The sequence below is a fragment of the Ciona intestinalis genome, unplaced genomic scaffold (assembly GCF_000224145.3).
Source record: "Ciona intestinalis unplaced genomic scaffold, KH HT000049.2, whole genome shotgun sequence".
NCBI lineage: Eukaryota > Metazoa > Chordata > Ascidiacea > Phlebobranchia > Cionidae > Ciona > Ciona intestinalis.
Genome location: NW_004190371.2, coordinates 36,906 through 61,503, shown reverse-complemented (window position 1 = coordinate 61,503; position 24,598 = coordinate 36,906). Strand labels below are relative to the sequence as shown.

The following is a 24,598-nucleotide window of genomic DNA, read 5'->3' as shown; positions in this document are numbered from 1 at the left end:
CATGTGACCTCCGTGCTTGATCTCTTACCCCACCTGCTGGCTATCATGATGCCAAGTTTTCGCCCGGTAAGTTTGGTCCTGATTTTTAAAAAACTATTTTGGGGGTAAATTTTGTAAACAAGTTTTCTATACACTTTGTATAATTTTGTAGGAAATAATAACCAACTCTGGCCTAAATACCAAAAACAATGGCTTCAAGGCTATAGAATAGAACATCAGTATAAAACCCCCATGGGTGGCCACTGGGTTAGAGCAATCCCTTCTATTCTATACTTCTGGGGTGAGGTCCTACAGTGTGACACAGCATAGGTCCAGAAAGAGCCTCATATTAGTGACCACTGGGTTGGAGCAATGTCTGTTAAGTATCTTGCCCAAGGTCACATACACCTACAGAAGTAGCAGCACCGAGCATTGAACCTAGTGTCTTTCAGTTACAATGCAAGCGCGTAACTACTGAGCCCGACACTTAGAAATTACTGTTTAATGCCAAAATATCAGTATATCACTAATATGTTGGTATATGCGTGCAGAAAATAATTTTTTTTTTCTTCCAGATAAACATGCAGTTGTACAGCGCTAACGAAAAGTTACAACTCCAAGACTTGGTTCGTTCATTACTCGCATACAACCTTACTTTTATACAAGAACGTAACGAGGATGGTCAATATAACTATGTTCTTGAACCGTAAGTGGATGAATAAATGTAACTTATTTTATCCATGCATGGTGGGGGGCATTGACAGTCTTTATATCATTGGTGTTCATACACCTCCTGCTAAATTATGAGTTACCGTGTATGTTACTTTGTGGATGATTGTATTTTTCTGTATGGCAAAAAATTACGACACATCTTTTGTGAAGTAACTGTTGGGTATAGAAGCAATTGTCATTGAACATGTAAGCTAGGAAATATGGGATATCAAGTGATATTGGTATCCATCTTACCTCACATTACCATATATACCTAAATCCTATTCCTATTTGTTAAAAAGGAACGTAGCGGAAGTTTGCCATTATCTGGAACCGCAGGAGGGCGCTAAGAAGCAGCTCCCTTACGCCATCAAGCAGATAATATCAAAGGAGGTGGAAACAGAACGAATGCGACGTACTGAACGCATGATGACGAAAGCCAACACGGTTGAGGTATTTCGCGTGAGAACTGGCTTTGTAACGTCATAAAGCAAATAAAATAATTGACTTCGTGATTCGGCGTTGTCAGTTTTTAATTTCAGCTGTTTGTTTTTCAAATTAATTTATGGCCGAATTGAGGGGGCGTTGGGTGGGTCGTGTGTATATGGTCCACACTGCATTCGAGGTTCTATAATTATGTCGCGTGCGAAGGTGTGAAGCCTTGTAATTAGGTGTAAGTCGTGCGTGTAGGGCGGGTCGTGTGCGTGTTGTGTAGGATGGGGTCCAAAGTTGGTATAATTGGATTTTTATGTGGGAATAACACAAAACGAACATGTTCTTTGCCCGGTATATCGTATTTTGTGCGTTAGTTTCACTCTGTACCTTAGAACATGGATTCTCAAGCTCTTTGGGGTGAAGGACGGGATCCTATGGCTCGCGAGTCAGATGCGGCTCGTTTTGTGAAGGCATTTGACTCGTAGATAAATCTATGGTGGCGTTACTTTGCACAGTTGTTACAAATAAAACTATTCTGTGATTTTCCATAAAATAACATTTTATTTGTAACAAAATATCCATTCGTATAATCCTGTGAGAAAAACAACTTCATTCGCCTAAACTTTTTTAGCAAGATAATTCTGCGAATCTAGTCGTCTTTAAAAATATTTGCTTATTAAGCAGAAGTTTTTGTAGCTTTTATGCTTTTCATCTTTAAGCAAAAAAGATTCCCGACCTCCGGTTAGTGTTATATGGTAATTTGAATTTCAGAGGATATGTTTTCGACATAGTAAACTTTACTAACTGCTATTTTACACAACAACATATAAAACTTTCGGTTAGTATTCATTATGAAGTTTGCAGCACACCAGAACCCTCTTTTTACGGCATATAACAATCTGCGCATAAATGCACAAAATTTACAACTTTTAAACAGAACGGCGTACGATTTTTTTAATTTCGGAGAAAACATCATATCTGTATTGTCTGTATAGATACGCTTAATAAATGAATATTTATAAGCGTTTCATATTTTCCCTATGAGCGCTGATGAATTTGCTCTGTTTACAATATATGTTTCCTTATTTTCCAACCAAGTTTTGAAACTTTTATTGGTACGTGGCCCCATTTAGACACTAAACATCATAGGCCCGTGATATATTAATTGAATAACCAAGTTTTGGTATAACGTATCACATTCATACGTCTCATTATATTTACCAGTTTTGCTACAATCGGTGCAAAACATAACAGGCCATGAGCAGAAATAGATTCGACACCGGTTAAAAAAAAACTATTTTTCTATAAACCAGTGCTTCTCAGCTCCTGGGCCTTAACACAAAAGTTGGTCATTTAATTTGGTTAGGTCGCCTAATATAGTTAAAAATCACATTACATTTTTTAAAATATTCATATTACAAAAAGTTCGCGAAGTTTCTGAAAAAATGCTAATATATGCGTAATATTTAGTTCCCCGAAAAAAGATTGGAGTTTACTTAGTATAAAGGCATGTTCAAATACAATTATCCCATTTATAACTGCCTAACATATTCTTGCCTTATACAGACAACAAAGAAAGCGAAGGTTGATGACAAAACAACCAAGAAACCGGGAATTGTACCGAACCATATGCAACGTCTTTCTCACAACATAAGTACTACCGTCACCCCTGATAAGGCAAGTCTCGAAACCGCGTTATGACGTCACAGTACGTCGTACTACGTAACAAGACATGCTTTAGGTTGAATGAATCGCGCATGCTTGTATGTTGTATTATATCTCATCTGCATCCAGTATGAATTATTGCTATGTTAGGTAATATAATATAAACATTTTTAACATTTTTTAAGTAAAAAAATGATTTTTATGTAACTTTAACAAGTAAAAACTTTTTAACGTTTTCAGCCGGTCGTCGATTTCTTCAGCCGATTTACAAAAGTTAAAAAAGTGAAACAAAACGAGAAAGAAAGTAAGTTGACGTTTTTTACAACTTTTTTTAAAAAAAGTCTAAATTATATGTAATATTTTGCATGAACTATTCGTACATATTCTTTATAAAACATGCATTTTCTCTACAACATAATATAGTAGAGTGGGGAAAGATGGGACAGCTTTTCATTCTATTATCTCTTCCCATTTGGTAGTAAACAAAGAACATTCAAAGAATTATAAAACCGTATCCTCACGTCTCCCACAGACTTTCGGTAATTGTTTAAAACGCGATCAGGATTTTTGAATATTATGCGCTGAAGGTGTACCGTCCTACCCCACAGCACTATATCGATTTTGTCACAATTTATTTGGACCGTTCCAGGTTTCGCAAGTTACCGAAAATTGTTCCGATATTTCGTAACTTGTAAATGACTTGACTCACATAATAAATTGCGTGTGATGAAAATAAATTCCATTCTTAGTTCTTACTCATTCTATTTAACTTTCAACGGTGGGAGGGCGTATTTGGCATAACGCGGACTTCTCACGTGATTTAAATAAAAGTGTTGGTTTCAATTTTACATTTTATTTATTTCGTAGGTTTTGGTGTAGAATCTAGGATGGTCCATGTTTTATTACTTTTTCTCGTCTCGTTTAGTAGTAAGAAAAAAAATATTTACAAAATTGTATAACCGTACCCTCGCAACTTTAAAGGGGCGTTATTAATTCCTTAAATTAGGTTTAAAAGACATTTTTTTACAATTAAAATATTTTGTCATTCGTTGTATGGGTTGCCGTTCGATTCCCATTTATATTATTCGCATTATTACTGGCGGGAATGGGGACCTCCAATCCCCGCTATTTTTGGTGCGAGTCTGACGAAAAGTAATCGTATGGAACCCGTTAACGCAACTTTTTGATTTGTATGTATAGTAGGGTGGGGTAAGATAGGACACCTTTAGCACATAATATCCTGATCGCATTTTAACAATTAACAACAGTCTATGGAAGTCGTGAGAGTACGATTTTACAATTCTTTGAATGTTCTTTGTTTACTACCAAACGGGACAAGAAAACAAAACTAAAAAGGTGTCCCATCTCCCCCCACTTTACAATATAAGGTACCCCCCCCCCTCTCGCGCCCCTTATATACAATGCACACACACCTTAAACTGTTCCTAACAATCAACAGGTAGCAAGAAAGTAATAATCACCGATCCTGGCATCGGGTGCAGCCAACTTTGGTATAAATATAATGAGGGACTGTCGAACGCAGTCAGGCGGAATATTTACATCAAAGACCTATTGTGACGTAATGGACCCGTGATATTGCGTAATTTTCCTATATTTTAAAACTTTAAATGGTGACGTAACGATATTAAAAGATTTAATGTCACATGATTTTGTTCTCTTTTTTGTACATTCCGGGAAAAAAATCGGTTCAAAAATTCCAAAAATCTTGAATATATATTTCCCCAGCAAATAGTCTTGTATCAGATTCTATCAAATTATTTCTCAAATACAGTACATTCCACACTTGCAGTTCGATGTCATCCCTTTCTTATCACCTGAAACTAAACGAGCCGTAACCCGGCGGCTCCCGTAATCTTAGAATGTCTAATTTTAGCACGAAACAGTAGTAACTTACTTGGTGGCTACAATTTCAGGGTGTGTGCATGATTAGGCGTTGTGTTATGCATATATTAATCAACCCCCGCCCCTTAGTTTTCAAGCCATATCTGGACTTGATGTTTCTCCCCTTAACACACGCGTTGCATTCGATTTCACTCTCGCTTATCACCGCTATTTTAACCTTTTGAACTCTCGTGACCGTAACTACTTTCTCCTTGAGTACATGCTACATTGTACCAACATGATAGCGGTTTTAAGAAGCCCCGAGACAGTACATGTACATGTGGTTTTAGCGGTCTTAGAAACATAATTTAGTACTGTTGGGTTATGGGTTACTGTTAAAACCTAAAACCAATATTTCCAGTTCGTGTTTTTAACAATTGCTGAAACTTTGTTTTATACGTGGGTATACGTTCATGCAATTCTGTATATGTTGTTTGTTTACTACCAAATTGGACGAGAAGAGAGAATAAAAACATGTCCTATCTTACCCCACCCAACTATACACACCGCCAGGGTTAAAAAAAAAACTTAAAAATTCAAGCCTGTAATCGAATAAAAAAAACAGCTCCTGATATTTTGTTTTACTAAACAACACATTTTTTATTCAATTTTCTGGCGCAATATTTGTAGAAAATTGCTTTTTCAAAACGTACCGTATCGCCTAAAAACGTGTGTATTACACCTCGTACATATAACTTCTACAGTAGCGCATATTTATGGTTGTTCCCTTGCCATATTCGTCCCTTTAACCTTCTTGTGCGGTATTTATGCGTCAGTTGCTAAACTAACGAGAAGTGTTGGGAGAAGTTGAAATTATCCTTGAAGGTGATTTATGTTTACGCGCATTCACAGCTGCTTTGCGTAGCAGGCGCACGTTTTTTGTAACTGTGACGTTTTTCCACTGTGACGTAACGACGTGCGTTCTTGAAATTCCAACAGAGATTGTCACCATCGGATTAAATTTATACTTTCCAGGTGTTGAAATAATTAAACCGCAATTATAAAGCAGGCAACACTTAAACGTAATGTGTAGCACACTATTGTAGGGTGAAAAAGATGAGACACGTTTTCATTCTATTTTCTCGTCCCATTTCGTAGTAAACAAAGAACATTCAAATATTAATAAAACCACACTCTTACGACTCCAATAGACCGTTGTCAATTGTTTAAAACGCGATTAGGATATTTGGATGTTTTGTGCTAAAGGTTTCCCGTCTTACCCCACCCTATATTCAAGCAGCAGTTAAAAAGCTGACAACGCTATTTACACGTTAAACTATATGATTAATAACGCCATAACACAGACATAAAACCGTTATGACGTAAATGTTTGATTTTTTAAATATTTGTCAGTTGATACAGTGTCATTAAAACGTTTGCACAACACATAACACATATTTTATATTTGCTACCATGTGTATCATTTTCGCATATGTAATACACCTTGTATATCTGGTGTATAAAAAAATCGTAAAATATTTTTTATTACAATATTGTTAAGCCTCGCCCATAACATATAAACTAAACGAACACCGTTTAAAGAACTAAAATTGGAATCGTTCCATCACGTTGTTTGCTCTATTGTACAACGATTTATAATAAGTTTAGTTAACACAATCATTTTTTATTTTATTTTATCGTTTTTTTTAGTAGGTAACAAAGTTTTACATAATTAAATAACCGTATCTTTCCGACTTTAGGTCGTTATTAATTATTTTAAACACGATTATTAAATACGGTATATTATGCGCTAACGAAATCCATCTTACCCCAACCTAACCTATATAAGTAAACATGTGTATTACGTGTCGCTTACAATGTTGGAATACTTTACTAGATAAGACTGGTGCGCATAGTTTACGCTAAAACGTTTGTCGTGTCTCTAATAAACCGCAGATAAGTTGTCACGCATTCTGTTTGTTTTATTTTACTTGGTAAATTACATCATTACAAATGTTAATGGTAAACTGGTAACTACGCCTTTACAAAGTTTTGGTATAAAACTTGCGAAACAACGTTATATTTAAACTGTATATTTGTGGTTATTTTGCGGCGAAATTTTTCACTGCGGGTGATTTATTAATTATTTTCTTAGAAACTCGTAGTCAATATAAAAGGCAAAAACCATAAATTATGTGTTTTATAAAATATTTCTCCCAATTTGCCTTTTCATTGTTCCTGGGATTTCCGAGCGTCAGATTTTGACGTAATTCGGATTTATTACTGAACGTGGAGACGCACGACGATATTAATCTTAAAGTTAGACTATATATAAATCACTTATGGTCGAACACCGGAGAAAATTTGTTAAGCCCTTTTGACAGCCATACATATAAAAGCCAATAGTCATCAGTTTTTATGACAAAACCAAAAATATGCGCTGTTTTTAATAATAAATTGAAATGTTCGAAAATAAGTTGTCTAACACCAATCAGGTGCTGTAGGGACATCTTTAAGTGGCTCTATGACGTCACAGTTATTTCCCAACGACGTCACAATTCGAATTCCCATGCTACAAGTTTACTTAATTTCGTGTCCAAGCTATTGTGGTGTTGTGAATGGGGGTTCGTGACATTCCTGGCAATCGAGTTGTCATGACGCAGACACTCAAATGTCAGTTAATAACTCAATTAAGTGGTGAACTTCGACCGTTGGGTTTCAGTACACATTCCGATTTTTCTGGATTTTAATTTGAGTTGTTTGTGTTTTTTCTAGGTGATTTTCTTTACAGAGGTCTCGATAGGGTAAAAATGTAAATTCAAAAAAAAGTTCCTTTTTTGTTGAGTCTTCTACGTGGTATAGATATAGTAGGGTGGAATAAGACGGGACAACTTTAGCACATAGTATTCCAAATATCCTGATCGTGTTTTAAATAATTAACAATGGTCTATTGGAGTCGTGAGGCTACGGTTTTATAATTGAATAAAAGTTTTTTGTTTACACTAAATGAGACGAAAAAATAGAATGAAAAGGTGTCCCGTCTTCCCCTACCCTACTTTATATTTAATATACCCAAAAATAAGAACAAATATTACAATTTTAACTTTCATATATAAGCCCATATATGGCTTTTGCCTAACTTTAAAATGGCGTATGACTGGTTGTCGTATTTGATTTTTATTTTAAACTGGAAATAATTGTTTGTACCACGATTTTGACATGTTTATTTTAGTTATTGATACGCCGAACTAGGGTTGACGTCATCACATTTTATCTATAGGTTTGATTTCTCAGTAGCGTAAACTTATTTGGACATAATAGGGCTGAGCAATTGTATTTATAAAATCAAATGATAAATGTATAAAATATTTTAGGCCAAACGAATAAGCAATTATGTAAGCAAGACACCTACATTTGCAATATTTTCAAATTATAAAATATATATGGAATCTGTAAGCGTTACCCTATATGTACAGCATGCTTTAAAATTTAAATTGTTTTGCTCAAATTGTTTACCATGTACCGCAAAAAGATTTTCACGTCATATTTATTTCAAAACCGATACCGGAAATTGGAAAGAAAACGTGTGACGTCATTTGTGTTTGCGATCGCCGACATTTTGTGAGTCAGTCTTACTTATGTACCGGTCATTATTATATGACGACATATTTAACGCTTCCTCAAAGATAAACAACTGACGTGTTTTGTTAAAACTTCGCTCCCAGGACAAAAATCTCATTTGGGCCCAAACATGGCCTTTTTATTGCTCGCATGTTTCTCCGCGGTAAATCAAGAAATGACTAATAACTCACTAACACCGATCCAAATATTTTTCAACCATAATATTCCTTTGACATGAACGTAGAATGTGTTTTCCTAGTTTTATTTGCATAGGATTACTAGTTGTAGAATTCTCCCAGTAAATTGACGTATTTCCTATTACTATACATCCTCTATCAATCAACGCGAACGTAAAGCGTTATTCTTTACGCCAATTGTGCTGAACCTAATCCTTTCTTTATATAATTCTCCCGTGTCGATAAATAGCCATCATATATAATAAGAAGGGGTAAGATGGAACATTTTTCATCCGCTTTTATTGTCCCATTTGGTAGTAAACAAAGAATAATTACGGAATTATAACCGTAACCCCGCCACTATAATAGAGCGTTGTTAAATGTTAAAAATACGATTAGGAAATATGGGAATTGGGTGCTAACGCTATCCCATTTACCCCAAAGTACATAATTGATGATAGGGTTGCCTTATTCAATGACCCCGTTGGGAAAAACCAGTGAAATCAGTTCTAATGTAATTTCACTGTTTAGTTAAAACGAACTTCTCCCTAGCAGAGACCAAAATGTACATCTGTCAAAAACAACACGACTTTAAATTAGCCATGGATAATACCATTATTTCCCATGTAAACAACGAAACTACCGTTTCAAAATGGCAGCCATGCCACACTTTCACCACGATTTTTCGTTTCCAGACGCAAACCACAAAGTAATTGTTGTCACTGGCCACGTTTTGGGACATTTTGCGTCACATTTGGAGACACCGGAGTCAGGATTTGAACCTTGTTTTCCATTCAAAGAACGAACCGGTGATTTCCAACTTTTTACGGAAACCGTCAACGTTGGAAATGTTTTTAAATGACAGAAACGTCTGGTGAGTTTTGTATATCTGAATAGTTTGTATATTAGCTTAAACACAATGCATGTTTGCACATTGCGAGTTTTTATGGTTATTTTATATAGTTACCTGTCGAACGCTGCGAAATAAGTGTATATTACATTCGCATTCGGTTTTGATGCAGTATAGATCACTTATAATCTTATCAGCCGTACTATGACATAGATTACATCAAAGCCATAGAAACTGTATTTTGTAAAATAATTTCTATAGCTTTGGATCTCAATGCGTTTATCTATAAAGTTAACAATATAAAAAAAACAACTAATTCGGTCTTAGCGAGTCCATCTCACAAACATTAGGATTATTTGTATCATTGGCAATATCCGTTGTTAAGCCAAGATACAATGATTTGCAGCTGTGTTTGACTGTAAATGTATATTTCACCGGATATTTAATTTTAACCCTTCTTGTACTTTGAACTGTTGAATTCCAAAGCATACATTCTTAACCAAGATCAACGCGAAGAAAGTATGTCTTCGTAAGACACAAGTGTTTACTTTTATTCATTTCCGAAAAATGTTTGTCCAAATATTGTTACATTCTTGCCTGTGTTTCGTGTGTTTTCCTAATCAGCGGAATAGGTGTGTAAAACAAATGGCGTGGTTACTGTCACTTGTTATCATAGCTATTACATTCTCGTTAAAGGCGGGACACTTCTCAAGAACGTTTAGCAGATAAGTAAACACAATATTCTCACGTTACTGTGGTGTAGGACAATGACAATTAGTTATTCAGCTACTGGTAACCGCTAAGGAGAATTTCTTTTGACGTATATGACGCAACGGTAGAAAAGAATAAACTTCTCTTAGCAAATAGAATTCTCGCACGCGATTTAACTTCTTCTTTAAAAAAACTCAAAGTATAACTGTTTGTTTTATGCTCAGCAAAGGTCTATAGTTTAAAATATCAAAATGGTACGTTATGTATTCTATTCATGTAACTCGTGACTGTTCTTTGATTCTCGATAAATATAAACGTGTCTTGTTTTACGTCTGTGACGTATGATGACGGTGCATTATTACATAACAATCATATTTCCAAAAATCATCGCGAATTTGTTTGCCATAGTTAAACTATTGAGAGGTATAACAAAAAGCGTCCGTGAGAGACCGCATACGGCAATTACTTCGTGTTACCTCAATTATAGCCCCATTAAAGCGAGTAAAATTGTTTAATTTATACATTTTTATCTTAAAAATAACCAGAATCTTGATTATTTATATATTGCTGTATAGTTTTTTGTAAAAAAAAAAATTGTAATTTTCCATCAACCCAGATCATACTTCCGTGAAAAAATCCTTGTGTGACGTCACAGTGAAAAGAAGAACAAGTTCGAAACCGTAAGATGACTGGAACCGCGGTCACGTGGTAAGGAGTAAATTTGCTTTTTTCGGTTCTGCTTATATAAGATTAAAATCGGCCTCGAAAATGTCAGGTTCACAAACCTACAAGGTCAAGCTGAATATGTTGTACTATTTTCAGCATAGAGGATTTTAGTTGCTGAGGAAAACTGCTGCGAATAAGACTGACTTGTTTTGGGAGTCCGATATAATTGAATTTCAATGTATTTTTGGTATTAAAATAAGTACCAACGTTCTGTGGGGTAAAATATACACCACAAGCTTTGTTTTACAGCTGTGTTCGATAGTCGTATGCCTGATTCATTGCGCATTAAAACTGCTGCGCTGGTTGTGGTGGGTAATTGTACCACAGCATAATATATCCCCCGCTGCTGTCCAGACGTCTAGTCAAATAATATTGAGTGCCGCTGTCTGCGCCGATGTGTTTTTCACTCCAATATTTCCGTAGAAATACTCGTCGCGTGCAGCCTATCTTATTTTGGCCAACGCACGGTCCCAAAAAATGCGTGGAATTTGATTCCCTCGTTATAAAAGCTTTTTGCCGGGAATTTCTAAACAGCTTTAGTTTTATTATCCGAGCGTGTGATTTGCACAGTGGTGGTCTGTCATAACGTCTCATTTATTTGACTTACCTCCCAAAAATAAGGCAGAGAAAAGAAAGAACCGGCATTCCAGCGCACAAAAGTTGCAGCTGCAATCATTCTAACCGGCCAATGTTAAATATTGTGATAAAATATTTGCCATGTGGGAGTCAAAGAAAAAAGTCACAAACTTGCCAATCGTCGACAAAACTTCCTGCTTGCGGGGTTGAATTGAGTTGCTAATCCCATTTACTTGGCCAGCGGCATTCCGTAGATGGTATGTGGCGGGTTTCGTATTAAACATGTCATCGCTTTTAAGAAGAAGCCGATAAGCGCGAATCTGCGTTTCTCAAATTCCAGGAACCTTATTTCAGACTTTCCATAAAAGTCGAATCTAAGGTGGCCACTCAAACGGGGTATCTCGGGTCCGTGATAGGAAAGTCAATTAAACCGAACATAACACGCGTTACAAAAAGCTTATCAGTATGTATATGCGTGTTTGCGACGTTGAATATGCAATACAAGTCGCCCGAATTCGTCGTCCGGTAATTTTTTTAATTTTCCACTGTTGTAGTTTTTGTAACTGTTGTTGAAAATTTTTAATCATGTTAAAAACACGTAACAAATTTAAATTCGAACCAGCATTTTTAGTCAATTTAATTCTGGAAAAATCGGTTCAGCTGAAACTATTTCGAGTTCAGATCACATTGCTATCAATCTTGCTTTAAAGTTTCAGAACACCGAGCCACAGAATCCGCTGCTATTTTCGTTTTAACGCAGATGCTGCTTCTTGGTAAATTTCTCGACAAGCGCTAATTTTACGCCGCAGAAAATGTGCTTTATAATTGTGCCTTTGGCCGGCGTTTGGTTGAATTGCTCTTAATTTAAAACGTTGCAGTGGGCGTAAAATACTTTCGGCGGTTCTCAGATACGAAGCCAACACGTTTGAATGAGGTACACGGAGTAAGGCGCCTAATATCATGCTAGATGTTAAAGTTGTGACAGCCAGGGTGTGTGAAGGGGCGTAAAGAGCTTGTGTAAACATTGAAACCTCGCTAAATATTTAGGCCGTATAAATATTGAGAACGGTTCATTTTAAGGCTGTTTGATTCGACCACGCGACGAATGCCTGTCTATCCAAACCGGATTCTTAGACGACCAAAAAATATTTTCGGTTTAAAATTGGTATATAGATGTTTTGCGAGCACATAGACAAAGCGTGGGCGTGAGTACAGGTAATCACAGCTGTTAAGTTAAACTTCGTAAACGACGTTGTACAGTGTTTTACTTATTTACGCTGAAAAGTGTTGCCGAATTTATTTTGCAAAGTTCTCGAAGTTGTTAACCTCAGTAATGTATTAGTTCACCCACCTCTCGCTGTAGGTCAAAAGTCTGATCTTATTCGCGTGAAACACTGCAGCAAGCCGTTGAAGTTCAGGCTAGACGTTGAATCATTTGAGACCGGAAAAGTGACAGAATTCCGCCAGACATTGGCGCCCGTATCCAGGCGGAGTAAGTTAGTTTTTACCGAGCTGTTTGCGGACGTGCGTTACCAGCGACGGCGACTGCAACGACACAATCACATCTATTGTTTCGAGTGATTTCATCGCGTAATTGCGCGCGCATTTTGGAAGCAAGATGTAATCGCGAGGTCGCCAAAGTATATTTGGTAAAGAGGTCGCGAAAAAATACCGTGCATTTCCAAACTTGGGCAAATTTGTACAACGGCTTGTTTGGTTTCTGGTGGGCCACAAACGATCACAAACAACCCCGGGCCCGGAAACAGGACCTGAAGTTATGCCAGTTAATTGTAGAGTCAATAAAAAGTCGAACTGTTAGCCTATTGTCCATGCAGTTAAATGTGTTTGCATTAAAGTAATCGAAATACGAGGTATAAATACGCAACAGCGGACGCTTTATGCCGAAGTGCGAATTACCTTTATGCTTATTACAGGCTCAAGTATTGTTGACATTTCTTTGCTATCGCATGATTACTTTGCACGAGTGCTTTGGAAATATTTTTGCTGCTGCTGTTGTTGCAATAGCAACAGCAGTCACGGTTTACTGATAGTGCAAACGACAGAGCAGCAAAAACTCGACCTTATGATAAAGCAACTGTTACTTTACACATGCTATTCTCTCGTATCACTATCATGTTTCAAGCACAGTTTAATAAGGAGCTTATATTGATAGTTTATGCGATTAATCCCGCAACAAATACAAACATCGTATAAACTGCTGTTGATAAAATAGCTTACCAGTAATCTGGACACGTTTAGAGATTAAAATCAAGCAGGGTTTCTCGTTACAAATGATGGAAGAATCCGTTTTCAATCTAGCTCGTTACAAAACAAACGTGTATATTTTAAAAGCTGTACAAGTACATCATTCGTGCAGATCAGATACATATTATTGTTTTGTAGTTATAATACCTAATTGAAATATTATATCTCGAATGCCATTGGATATGTAGAGAACAAAGAGATATTACACAATGATACTTGAATCAGTTAATCATTAAAGAGATATAGTTCTATATATAATCGCTGTATATGTTTTGCACCTTGATGAATTATGTCATAAATATTGCTTTAATATATCGTTTACGAAGTCGAATGCCTATTTTTTTACGTAGCATTTGGTTATCGCGGCTTAATGAGTCATTGTTACTCCAGTATCACTCTTCGCAGCGACGTTAGTTACTTTTTACTAAGTCGAGAGACTAACTCCTTATAAGGCACTTAGGTGAGAGAGTGCCAGACAAGAATGTTTTTCTTCGATAACCCGTCGTCTCGGTAGATTGAGTTATAATATATATAGAGTTACGATTCCATTCGCGCCAGTTGTCAGCTTGATAACGGACGTAATGGAGTTAAAAAGTTAATAAGCGATCTGGTAAGTCAGCCAGCGTGGATAAGCCGGATTCAACGGTCACCCACTTCCCGGCCAATGTTCGCACTTGACTCTTCTCAGTAAAGTGATAGATTTTAAATAGGTTTTAGTTGAAGCCACTTTATGTACAGAGTCAGTTCCAAAGATGGAGAGGCAATAAGCGTTATGGACGTGAGCTCTTAAAGGGCAATTATCGCTTTAAATTCAATAGGCCGTTATTTCAAATGAATATGAGTTAAATATGTTCATTATTCCAGCATATACCAGGTTCGGGTGTATGTCGTGTATGACGCACATTGGTCAATTGAAAATAAGATTTCAATAGCATCGACCTTTGTTAAGAGAGTTCACGTGAAATAAGCTTGCCAGAATAAAAGGTATCGAAATTAGAACCGCCAGTCGCGTACCGAGCATACCGGTATCACACGTACATATGGCGTAACGTCGTTTTAGTGACATCATGGGAATACTGGTGACGTATATACGACTGCGTAATATGGAATTTACCACGCGCATTTCCCGCGTATATATGTAAAAACGGAATTGATCAATTAGATTAGAAATATCATGGATGTTAAGACAGTATCTTAGTTATAATGCAGGGATCTACGAGGTAACACACAAGGGCAAATGTCAGGTTAAGATAATTGATATTTTTTTTGGAATCAAGACTCCGATATCGTTAATTTAAATTATTTTTTTCCTTTTGTTTCAGATACCACCGCTTAAGACTAATACAGCTGCTAATTAAACAAACTAACCACAAGAAAAATGCATTGTACCGGATTACCAATCTTCATTCTGCTTTCATTATCCCTACAAGTCGTGCTGGCAGGTACAGCTTACGGTAAGTTAAGCCAATTTACGGTTGCGCAATTTGAAATCGATCTACTGAATTAAATTAAATATGAACTTTCTTTTATTTGCCTTACAAATAGGCGGCGATAGGAAACTATTAGAGCCAACAATTTCCCACAAAAGGGAAACTTTTAGCAGGTGCAACGGCACACGCTGTTCCACATATATCTGCATTGATGCGTGCAAAGGCAATTACTGTTTGCATAGAAATCTTACCAATGTAATGTGTAGGCGCAATATATTAAAAGTTCTCTGAAACTTAACACTCACAATTTATATTTAGTTTTACATTTATCACACCTAAATTCATTAAAAAAACTATATATTATGGGTTGGGGTAAGATAGTTCATGTTTTTATTTTGTTTTTTTTCATCCCATTTGGTAGTAAACAATTAATATTTACAGAATTATATAACTGAATCCTCACGACTATATAAAAGAGCGTGGGTATATGTGACACGATTTGGAAATTTGGGATATTATATGCTAACGGGGTCCATCTTATATCACACTGTAGTATATTTTGGAATCGACAGTCTAAATGAGACTCTAAAAGAATGCATACAACTTTGTAGCCCTATACTTTCATACGCCCGATATAGTGGAGCGTACTTGATAAACACAAACTTAGCCACCGTTGCATCAAATGTAGTCGTTTTACTAACTGTCTAGACTTGATTAAATTATTCGATACAGCTGATACACATCCATTGGTTCGTTGTTGCTTATTGGTCAATATTATTTGCAGACTACACCGACGATTACAACAGCGACTACGTTGATGATTATAAGTTAGAAGAGAACGATACACCGAGTTACATTTGTCCCGGTGAACATATTTACATTGAGATTTCACTTTTGTGCGATGGGTTTGAAGACTGCTTAGATGGAATGGATGAAAACGTGGAAATTTGCAAAAGTAAGTTAAAACTTTTCATACAGTATATTTTTGACACCGTATATTGGTATGCATAACCCAACTTTTGGCAGAAATGTGCGTTACGTTTTTTTAACATATTTTGTTGCTAGTTAGAAATTTTTTTTTTTACAACTTTTGAAAAATGTATTAAATCTGTGACTTGTTTCTAGTTTACGGACGAACGACAACTGAATCGCCATCACCCATGATCCACACTGCCCCACCAACTACTGCCGATCCATTAGATTACTTTGACTATGGGAACTGTGAGGCTGGAACTTACCAGTGCCCTAGCTACCCAGGACTCTGCCTTGTCAGTGAGACTCTCTGTGACGGAAGAGCCGACTGTCCTGGCGGGGAAGACGAAATGAACTGCCACGGTAACTTGTAACCTCATTCTCACTGTCATACATAGCTGCAATGTTAATTCTGCATTCATTTTTATCACCATTGCCACTCGTACTTGCCATGTCAACTTCATACGTGCAATAGTAAAGAACGAATTAAAGTTTTTATTAATTAAATTATAATTGTTCTGTGGCGGGACGAAATAAGTGCGGAGGTTGACTAGACAAACCGGAATTTGATTATGTAGATAGTATGGTATTCGTATTCACTCGAAAGCAGTATTTTAATGCGGACACGGTTAAGAATAGATTAGATATAAACAGAATAGTTACGTTATACTAGACTAGAACGCCAGGGTTTCGTAAAGTTAGGCAAGATGTTCAAACGAAGAAACGCCTTCCGTCTAAACATGAGAAGCAAGCGAGGAAATTGCCAAGGTGAGACAGTTGCTTGACTTAAAAACACTAACTCTTACGTACCGAACCTAATCACTAAAAACCTCGCTTTCGACAAAACCCTTCCAATGCGACTACGAGCAGCATGTCACTTGTCCCGCCATAGCACCTTTTTTTTGCTCATTCTGTTTGCGCACTTTCATTTATTTAAGCATGTATTCATTTTTGCATGAAATTCTTTAAAGCATTCGCGTTTTTAAACCTTGTGTTTTTTTTTCAGGATCTGCTAGACCTGATTTTCATTCTTACTCGGCGTCTTATGACAACGATATTAGAATGTCTGGACCCAGTTCTTCCACCACGAATTCCAACAACGAAGAAGAAGTTACCAGGATTAGAACTTCAGATAGTGAAGTTCGTACAAGCACAAATGACATTGTAGACCCATTAGAAAACAACATATTTTATGCAAAAAAGAAGCCAGTGGTCCCCCTACCGTCTCACACTGAATACAGCAATGAGCAAACCGCGAACTTGAACTCTGATGTCCCTGAAACTGGAAACACTGAAACCCCAGTGTTCCCCGATTTAATTTCGCACAACCGTCCTACACTTGTGGTTAAAAAGAAACCGACCATTGTGAAGATTCCTATCAAGCCCATACAAGAGTTTTCTGTACACTCATTCAACGCTGTGTACAAGCAAAGACCTAACGACAAACAAGCAGTCGAGTTGGGGGAAACCGAGTCTATACATTATGCTCCAGACCCATCTACGTTGTCAAACGAAGAGGCCGAAGCAATGATGGTGGCAATGTTAGCTGGGGAAGGGGGTTTTGTACCTGCTGCTGAAACGTCGACGATTATACCAGCAACAACAGCTACCACATCGACAACAGAAACAACAACAACAGCAGCAACTACAACAACTACAGCAGCAACAACTACAACTGCAACTGCAACAACTGCCACAGTTGAAAACGTGGAAACGACCTCCACCACAAAACCATGCAAACATGCCCTTCGTCAATCCTCAGTACGAAAACAAAGGAAAAAGGTAAAAGGTTTGCTCGGCCAACTCATGAGACAGATGACCAAACTGGCAGCTTCTGATTTGGACAACTCCAATGTTAATTTAAGCATTAAAATTGGCGGGTCGGATCATTTGTCTTCCGCGAACGATTCACCTAACACCTCCGAACGATCAAAGGAACCAAAGATTCGAATAAATCTCGAGTTAGTTCTTTGAACACATTTAAGCAACAGTCAGCATGACAATGTCGATGACACACGCGAGTAACGAGAAGCGGACGGATAGTTAACTGCTGCTGGGTCCAGTAAAGGAGTAGAAGCCTGAACTAAATATTAAAACACAATACCTCCAACTATTTCTATCTTTATTTCTTTCTATTTTTTAAGTTTTTTCTTGCTCTCCTTATATGTCAACATTCTATTCTTGTTTTACTTTTGACAGGCACGCAGTATTTTTTAGTTTTTTTTTACATAATTTAAGCTGCATTTTAAATGTCTGTGTTTAAATAGCACATGGTGAAGTGTTTTAATTCTTCAATACTGTAGTACTGGAAAGCTGGTAAATATCTTAAATGCTGCTTTGACCTTGCCATAAGGAATACACCTGGTGTGTATGCTAATTAACTTTCAGTAATGTTTCTGAATGAAAAACGTCTTAGTTTCATGACTGTTTTACTAATGTGCTTGCTCTTATGCAACCTTGGAGCTTTTTCATTTTAATATATACTCAGTTACGTTTATTGTCATTGTGTTGTTTTTATTCTTTCTTTAATAAAAAAAATATTTTCTTCAAGTTTTTGTTGTGTTTTATAAACTAAACGGCTATCACTAAACAATTGACTATATATATATACGGAGTCAATCGAGTTCTTAAAAGGCGCTTTACGTCTCATTTGATTTCACGTTTAGAAATAGGGACTCAAATGTCACTGACAGTTACAAAACAAACAGTAGTCGATATTGCTTTAACTGTGGACTTTACAGCTGAAAACAGGACCTACTGTTAAAAGTTAAAATTTGTAACTTGTCAAGCGCCCGACAAATTGATTCAGAGTAATAGTGCAATATGCAGTAGGTTTGGAATTGCTACCCACGCACACACACTATTACAGTACATAACAAAAATATACAGTGAGGGAAAATGGGACACTTTTAGCACCTATTATCCAGATACACTAATCGTATGTTAAACAATTAACAACGCTTTTTTAGAGACGTGAGGATGCTACCGTTTTATAAAAAAGTTTAAATCTTCTTTGTTTACTACCAAATGAGACGAGAAAACTGAATAAAAAGGTGTCCCATCTTTTCCCATCCTACTATATACTTGTACAAAAATAGGACGTCTAAAGATAAACAGCAAAATCATCTTTGTATGCCTTTTTCGTCCAAACATATTGTGGAATTTTAGCAAACACAAATGGGCAATTAATTCTAGTTACTGTATTAAAAACGAACAGTGCTAAAAATATAGAAAAATAAACTATTGGTCAATTTTGTTCAGAGCGACTTTCCACCACAAATTCTGCGCCGACGGAATCAAATGACGTTACTACCGTTGCTAAGCAACCAACAAACACAACGTTGGAATCAAGCTCAGCGCCTAAAGGTTTGTTTTATATTTCTTACACAACACCGGTAGCTGCCATAGAGATAGTCATTCCTTAAGCACTGTACCTTACTGCTTTGTCCCAGCAGTGCAAAGCTATTAATAATATTTGACCAAACCCAGACACGTGAATAGAGGCCTATTATGCGGTCATTAATAAGTTGGTTCGCGATTTCAGACACGCGATTGCATTGTTAAATATAGCGGGCAGGTATTAGCGTTGATATTCCATAAGCGGCCACAAATATTTGAGTATGTCGCGCTCGGAGAATTTGTAAATAGGAGTGTCAGAGTTTAACTCGACAGAAAAATTTCGTAAATTTTGCATTCTGTTTTGTTGAATGATTAATGTTTTGCTGTAGTTTGTAACGTCATAAAAAAAGGTTATTTTAATCGTTGCAGTAACAGGATTGGGGACTGTCGAATATAAGATAGCCAACGTACACCGTCTATCCATGTAAACGTCTCGCCGCTTTACTCTTAGTTTGTTTAAGCACAGCTGGCGTGGAAAGTTCGAGTCCACATAACTTGCACCCTTAGGCCAAATGTCAGTCCTCACGTAGCGCGATAAATTAAAACTCGCTGGCAAATATAACTCGGGTGCATCCCTGGCTAGCAGACACATCGTGATCTTGCGAAATGGTTTTATTTTGGACATTTGGAGAAATGCACGAGTATTTTAGGATCCAAGACAGTAAATTAATTACCAGTAACCCTACTCAACAAGGTTACGTCAACCCTCCGCTACACGGATGTGATGTAGCATATTCAGTGTCTTTCAATCCGAACCAACCACTGCGTTTTCCCATTACGTCACCGAGCTAAAACAGAACGCCTTTTGTAGTAGCTCGGTGGTTTGTATGTCGTAAGCCCCATAGAGATAGGAATTTATGATAAATCTGCGTTACCTTCCCCCACCCTTTCTTAAAATGGCATAACAATACGATTTTCGTTTTTTTTGTTTAAATGTGTGTGTGTTATACGTTTGTTTGGTGTCGTTATTGGGTTTCAAAGAATAGACGCCACCCACACACTTTCGCTCGCCTAACCCAACGTGGCGTTCCTTTTAAATTTTACCACCAACATTTCAAAATGTCATCGTAACCAGCTGAGTAACTTGTTGTGTAATTTTCCTCTTGAATTTAATGAGTCAGGAACTGAATTCTAATAGTTATAACACCCCCTTTCATTGTCCTGTGGTTTAAACACCGCTGTCTGTTTGTATGGAAAACAAACTCATAATCGGTAAAAACAATGGTGAATGTATGAGTGCAAAAAACTTGGTCATCAATCATTCGTTATCGACATTTATACCACGCATATTTCGTACACTGGTGAACAACTATGCTACGTAAGAGATCGTGGCGATTAGATGAAGGTACATACCAATATGGTGTGGTAGATGTGGATACTAAGAAAAAGGAATTTAGGCCTTACAGAAGAATTGATCTTTCGGTAAAATAGCTGTGGGGTTCGTCTTGATGACGTAGTCTGTTGCACGTTACTTTCCGCACCAATTACCAAATCGTCCACCATAGACAGCAAGCGTAAAACTGCGGAAGGATTTGCAGCAAACGTCTGTGGGCCTTTGAATAACTCTGCGTGGTTTCGATTTTACTATGTTTTAGTCCTACATAGAGTTTTACAATTTAACTTTCGGATAATTCTAAAAATTGAAAATACTGTCTTGTTAATAAGTTTGACTACTTGTCTGGTCTGTAGGTTTGTAAACCAAATCCGCATTCCATATACACCAATGAAACCCAATTGCTTTTTAGGAACAACATACATGTATTATACTCTGCGATACACTAACATATACGTTATAAGACAGAGATTTTATATTAGAGTTCTAAAAAATATTGAATGTGCATTTTTCATTACAGTGGCCACGACGCCAAAGCCAACCGGGTCAACGAGTGTATTGCTGATCGTTGGTTTACTTAGCGGAACAGCGACGATGGAAACTCAATCAACCGTTGCAACTTTACTTGTTCACCAGCCAACCGTCACTAAACCGAACAACGACAGCGTAAACGCAAGCTCCCCTGACGTATCGTCGACATTTTCAGATGACATCACCTCAACTGTTACGGTGGCACCAACTGTCGCCGAGTCAACAGCGGCGGAATTTACTGATGACGTCACCACAGAAAACGTGACGTCACCGCAGACCACTCACGCCGTAACCGAACCCTCAACGTCACGCGTCGACGTTGCTACAAAGCCGGACGTGGTGATTTCAGAGAAATGTATTCCGGAGATTGAATACGAGTGCAGGTCAACCAGGGGCGACTGCGTGCCACGGGCATTGCTGTGTGATGGTTACATTGATTGTTCGGACGGATCTGATGAAATAGGATGCGGTGAGTAACCCCAGAAGATTTTTATTTGCGTAGATATAAAACGTTTTATTCCCGTACGTTGTTAAACGTTTTTGTTTGATCCTTTAGAATGTGATTTGAACGAGTTTCGTTGCGTCAGCGGGCGCTGCATTAGCGCCACCTATCGGTGTGATGGGTACAACGATTGCGGCGATTACAGCGATGAACTACTCGGCTGCAAAAATCTTCCTCGGTTCGGACGTATACGTGACGTAACCACTTCTATGACGTCAATTGCTGTGACGTCAAAAATAGAATCAACCTCTAATAAAGTACCACTGGTTGAGACAACTAACAACATCCATACTTCTGCTGAAAATTTAAAGCCAGAAAGAGTTGACGGTTCAACTTGTGAAGTAAACGTTTGTATCAACGAAGGCGTGTGTAAACTGCAAAAGGATTACGGCTTCATCTGCTTGTGTCCACTGGAATATACTGGTAAGTTTACTCAAGACATACAGTAGGGTGGGGGCTAAGATGGGACACTTCCAGTACACAATATCCAGATATTCTGATCTTGTTTTAAACAATTACAACGGTTTACTACCAAATGGTACGAGAAATTGAAGGAAAAGGTGTCCCATCTCCCCCCACACTACTATATATATTAGTACTATGTGTAACGCCAGTGACTTGTTTTAATGCTTATGTAGTATGTTTTGGCAGTATGGTGATTGTCAAAAAGTTAAGTTATGTGTTACATACTATTTTTATCTTCATTTCACCAAGAATAAATGAGATATACACGAAAATCCATTGTAAGAATCACTTAACAATGGTTATATTTTATTTTTCAGGTCAGTTTTGTGAAAAATTATGCCAACCTGGAATGGAGTGTTATAAAAGAAACAGCGCAAGCAGATCCACCTGTTCTTCAATGTTTAGAAGCTGTATCTTCTTTTTAATATCGACTTTTGTTGCCAAAATCTTGTCCATTTAGTTCCAATGCAAGACTGTGGACTCTATAACGCCACAGTAAATGCCGCCTGCGAGAAAGCAGGAAAACGCAGAAAGTCCAAGGGAAAGGACATTCAAGATCAATGCACTGTACAGCAAATACTGTTACAAAGTTAGGGTACTGATCACCCAGCACTTACACTACCTGTTCAACTGCACCATTTTAACGTTCCTAAAGTCTCTTGGTGCCAATGCCAGTAGGCAAATGTAATTAATTCTCTATGCAATAATGCTGTGAGCTGTGATGCCTTTTATTTTTATTTTTCTGTTAATTTATTGTGCGTTCTGCTCATTTTAAGAAATTGCATATTGCAAGGTAACAATTGACGAATGAAACTTTATTGCAAGCACTGGGTTGAGCCACCTTTTTTTATCGTAACGACCGAACTTCACAACATTTTACCTTACTACCTCCCACCAATGTACACATTAGGCTTTTTGCCATATCATATTGCTATCACGTAAGATCAAACTCTTTGGTAAGATTTAAATTCATATAATGAAATTTTGCATCCGAAATTGTTATATAGCGTATATTTTTGATTCGTCCGGTTTCTAAATCAAGTTCCTGACCGATTTTTACTTTTAATTATTATTTTAAACCATCCTTGATTTTACATTGTGTGCAATACAATTGAAACCGTACGTATATAGTTTAATTTTTTTGTGCAATGTCATGTGTTTTGTACAAGTCAGCAGTTGGAACAAAAATTCCCAAATTTTCCGAAACGAACTTCTATGTAAGCCTTCATGACACACAGTGGGTAAAATTAAAAGTAAAACCTATTCCAGTGAACACTTCCCATCATTCAAGTGACACTTTAGAACGTGATGGGAACATTGTACTTCAGATACAGCTGAGGAGCCGGGAATTCGGTTTCTCTTTGCAATTGTAATCTAAAATGGGTCTAATGAACAAGTAACAAAAGTGCGGTCTAGACCACTTGTATCTGGAAGGGGCTCTCCTTGAGCGAATGTGCAACAAGCGTGATCAGTAGCGAGGGATTAGCAGAAAGCAACGTTACCATAAACTTGCCTAAAGGAAAGCGTGTATAGGCAATTGCAGCATTGAGTACTTTTATGTGAACAAAGCAGGAGGAGTTTAGTACGCGCTGTTTACGATTGTAGAAGCGATTTTATTGCTTGTTATGCATAGTATACGATTTGTTACGTTAATCCTGTTTAAAATATTTATAAATTACGTCAGACATTGTTGGATTATGACGTAATAATCTTTGTTTGTTCTTTAGAATATTTAGACAATTAGAAAAATTTAATTAATGCAGCAGGTAAATTTAAACCGAAACCGTCAAATCTCAGATTCTGGAGCATTTCCGTAGCTGAGAACTGCCGATTAGTTCAGTAAGGGCAATTATAGCCCTGGTGTGCTGGTGGTAGAATCCACGCACAGATAAAGGAAAAGATGGCGGAAGTCACTGACCCGCGGTAAGTGTGCAAATCATTTCTACTGCAATTGATTACAGGGAAACCTTTCGGTCGACACACTTTTGCTGAAAATTTCGAGTATAGCAATACCACTATTTAAAAAACGCATATTTCGAGTTCTTTCACGCGTATTGTTTTTATTGACGTATAATAATAACGGACAGCACTAATTTATTCATATTTCTACTTTATATTTTAGATGGGATTACCTTCAGTCAAAAACGCTGAAGACATTAAACTTGAAACAAGACAAATGGGTAAAGATGTTAGTCCAAGAAGAGTCCAAAATATTAATTCAAGAATTTCTTGACAAGACTGACGTTTTCTGCCTTTTAATTTATCTCACCGGTGCGGGCCAACTCTCTCCGAGTTATTCATATCCCACCTCTATAAAGCAAAAAGGTGAATTTAACTATAAATGATTTTTCGGGGTTAAACAAAATTTGAAAGCATTTCTAAAAATTTAGAAACTGTAGCGTTTTATCG

The 24,598-nt window shown here is 37.1% G+C and overlaps 3 protein-coding genes across 6 annotated transcripts in view; all 3 read left to right on the top strand.

Moving 5' to 3' along the window:
- Positions 1 to 10,696, top strand: part of LOC100182354 (chromosome transmission fidelity protein 18 homolog) — a 21,658-nt gene extending 10,962 nt beyond the window's left edge. For 2 of the 3 annotated variants that reach the window (XM_026838026.1, XM_026838027.1), the window contains exons 20-23: positions 2,692 to 2,802; positions 3,031 to 3,094; positions 9,125 to 9,303; positions 10,607 to 10,696. In XM_026838026.1, the coding sequence (XP_026693827.1) occupies positions 2,692 to 2,802; positions 3,031 to 3,094; positions 9,125 to 9,291 (342 nt within the window). In that variant the 3' untranslated portion in view covers positions 9,292 to 9,303; positions 10,607 to 10,696. Of the gene's footprint in view, positions 1 to 2,691; positions 2,803 to 3,030; positions 3,095 to 4,249; positions 4,600 to 9,124; positions 9,304 to 10,606 lie in introns of those variants that run through there. The other variant, XM_018815223.2, reaches the window with a different exon arrangement.
- LOC100185579 (low-density lipoprotein receptor-related protein) lies at positions 10,613 to 23,315 on the top strand. 2 transcript variants are annotated; one of them, XM_026838028.1, is made up of 8 exons: positions 10,613 to 10,698; positions 14,880 to 15,011; positions 15,772 to 15,942; positions 16,113 to 16,322; positions 19,221 to 19,325; positions 21,212 to 21,691; positions 21,779 to 22,147; positions 22,507 to 23,315. In XM_026838028.1, the coding sequence occupies exons 2-8, from the start codon at positions 14,936 to 14,938 to the stop codon at positions 22,647 to 22,649; spliced, it is 1,554 nt and encodes a 517-aa protein (XP_026693829.1). In that variant the 5' UTR covers positions 10,613 to 10,698; positions 14,880 to 14,935; the 3' UTR covers positions 22,650 to 23,315. The 2 variants fall into 2 exon arrangements, with proteins under 2 accessions (XP_026693829.1, XP_002129848.1); XM_002129812.4 differs by lacking the exons at positions 19,221 to 19,325; positions 21,212 to 21,691; positions 21,779 to 22,147; positions 22,507 to 23,315 and adding an exon at positions 16,966 to 18,505.
- A 617-nt stretch (positions 23,316 to 23,932) lies between these two features.
- The window catches only part of LOC100180857 (dynein beta chain, ciliary-like), a gene marked incomplete at its 3' end in the record, with an annotated part of 37,528 nt that continues 36,862 nt past the window's right edge, over positions 23,933 to 24,598 (top strand). Inside the window, exons 1-2 of the mRNA XM_018815208.2 lie at positions 23,933 to 24,112; positions 24,312 to 24,514. Of these exons, the coding sequence (XP_018670753.1) occupies positions 24,090 to 24,112; positions 24,312 to 24,514 (226 nt within the window). The remainder of the gene's footprint in view (positions 24,113 to 24,311; positions 24,515 to 24,598) is intronic.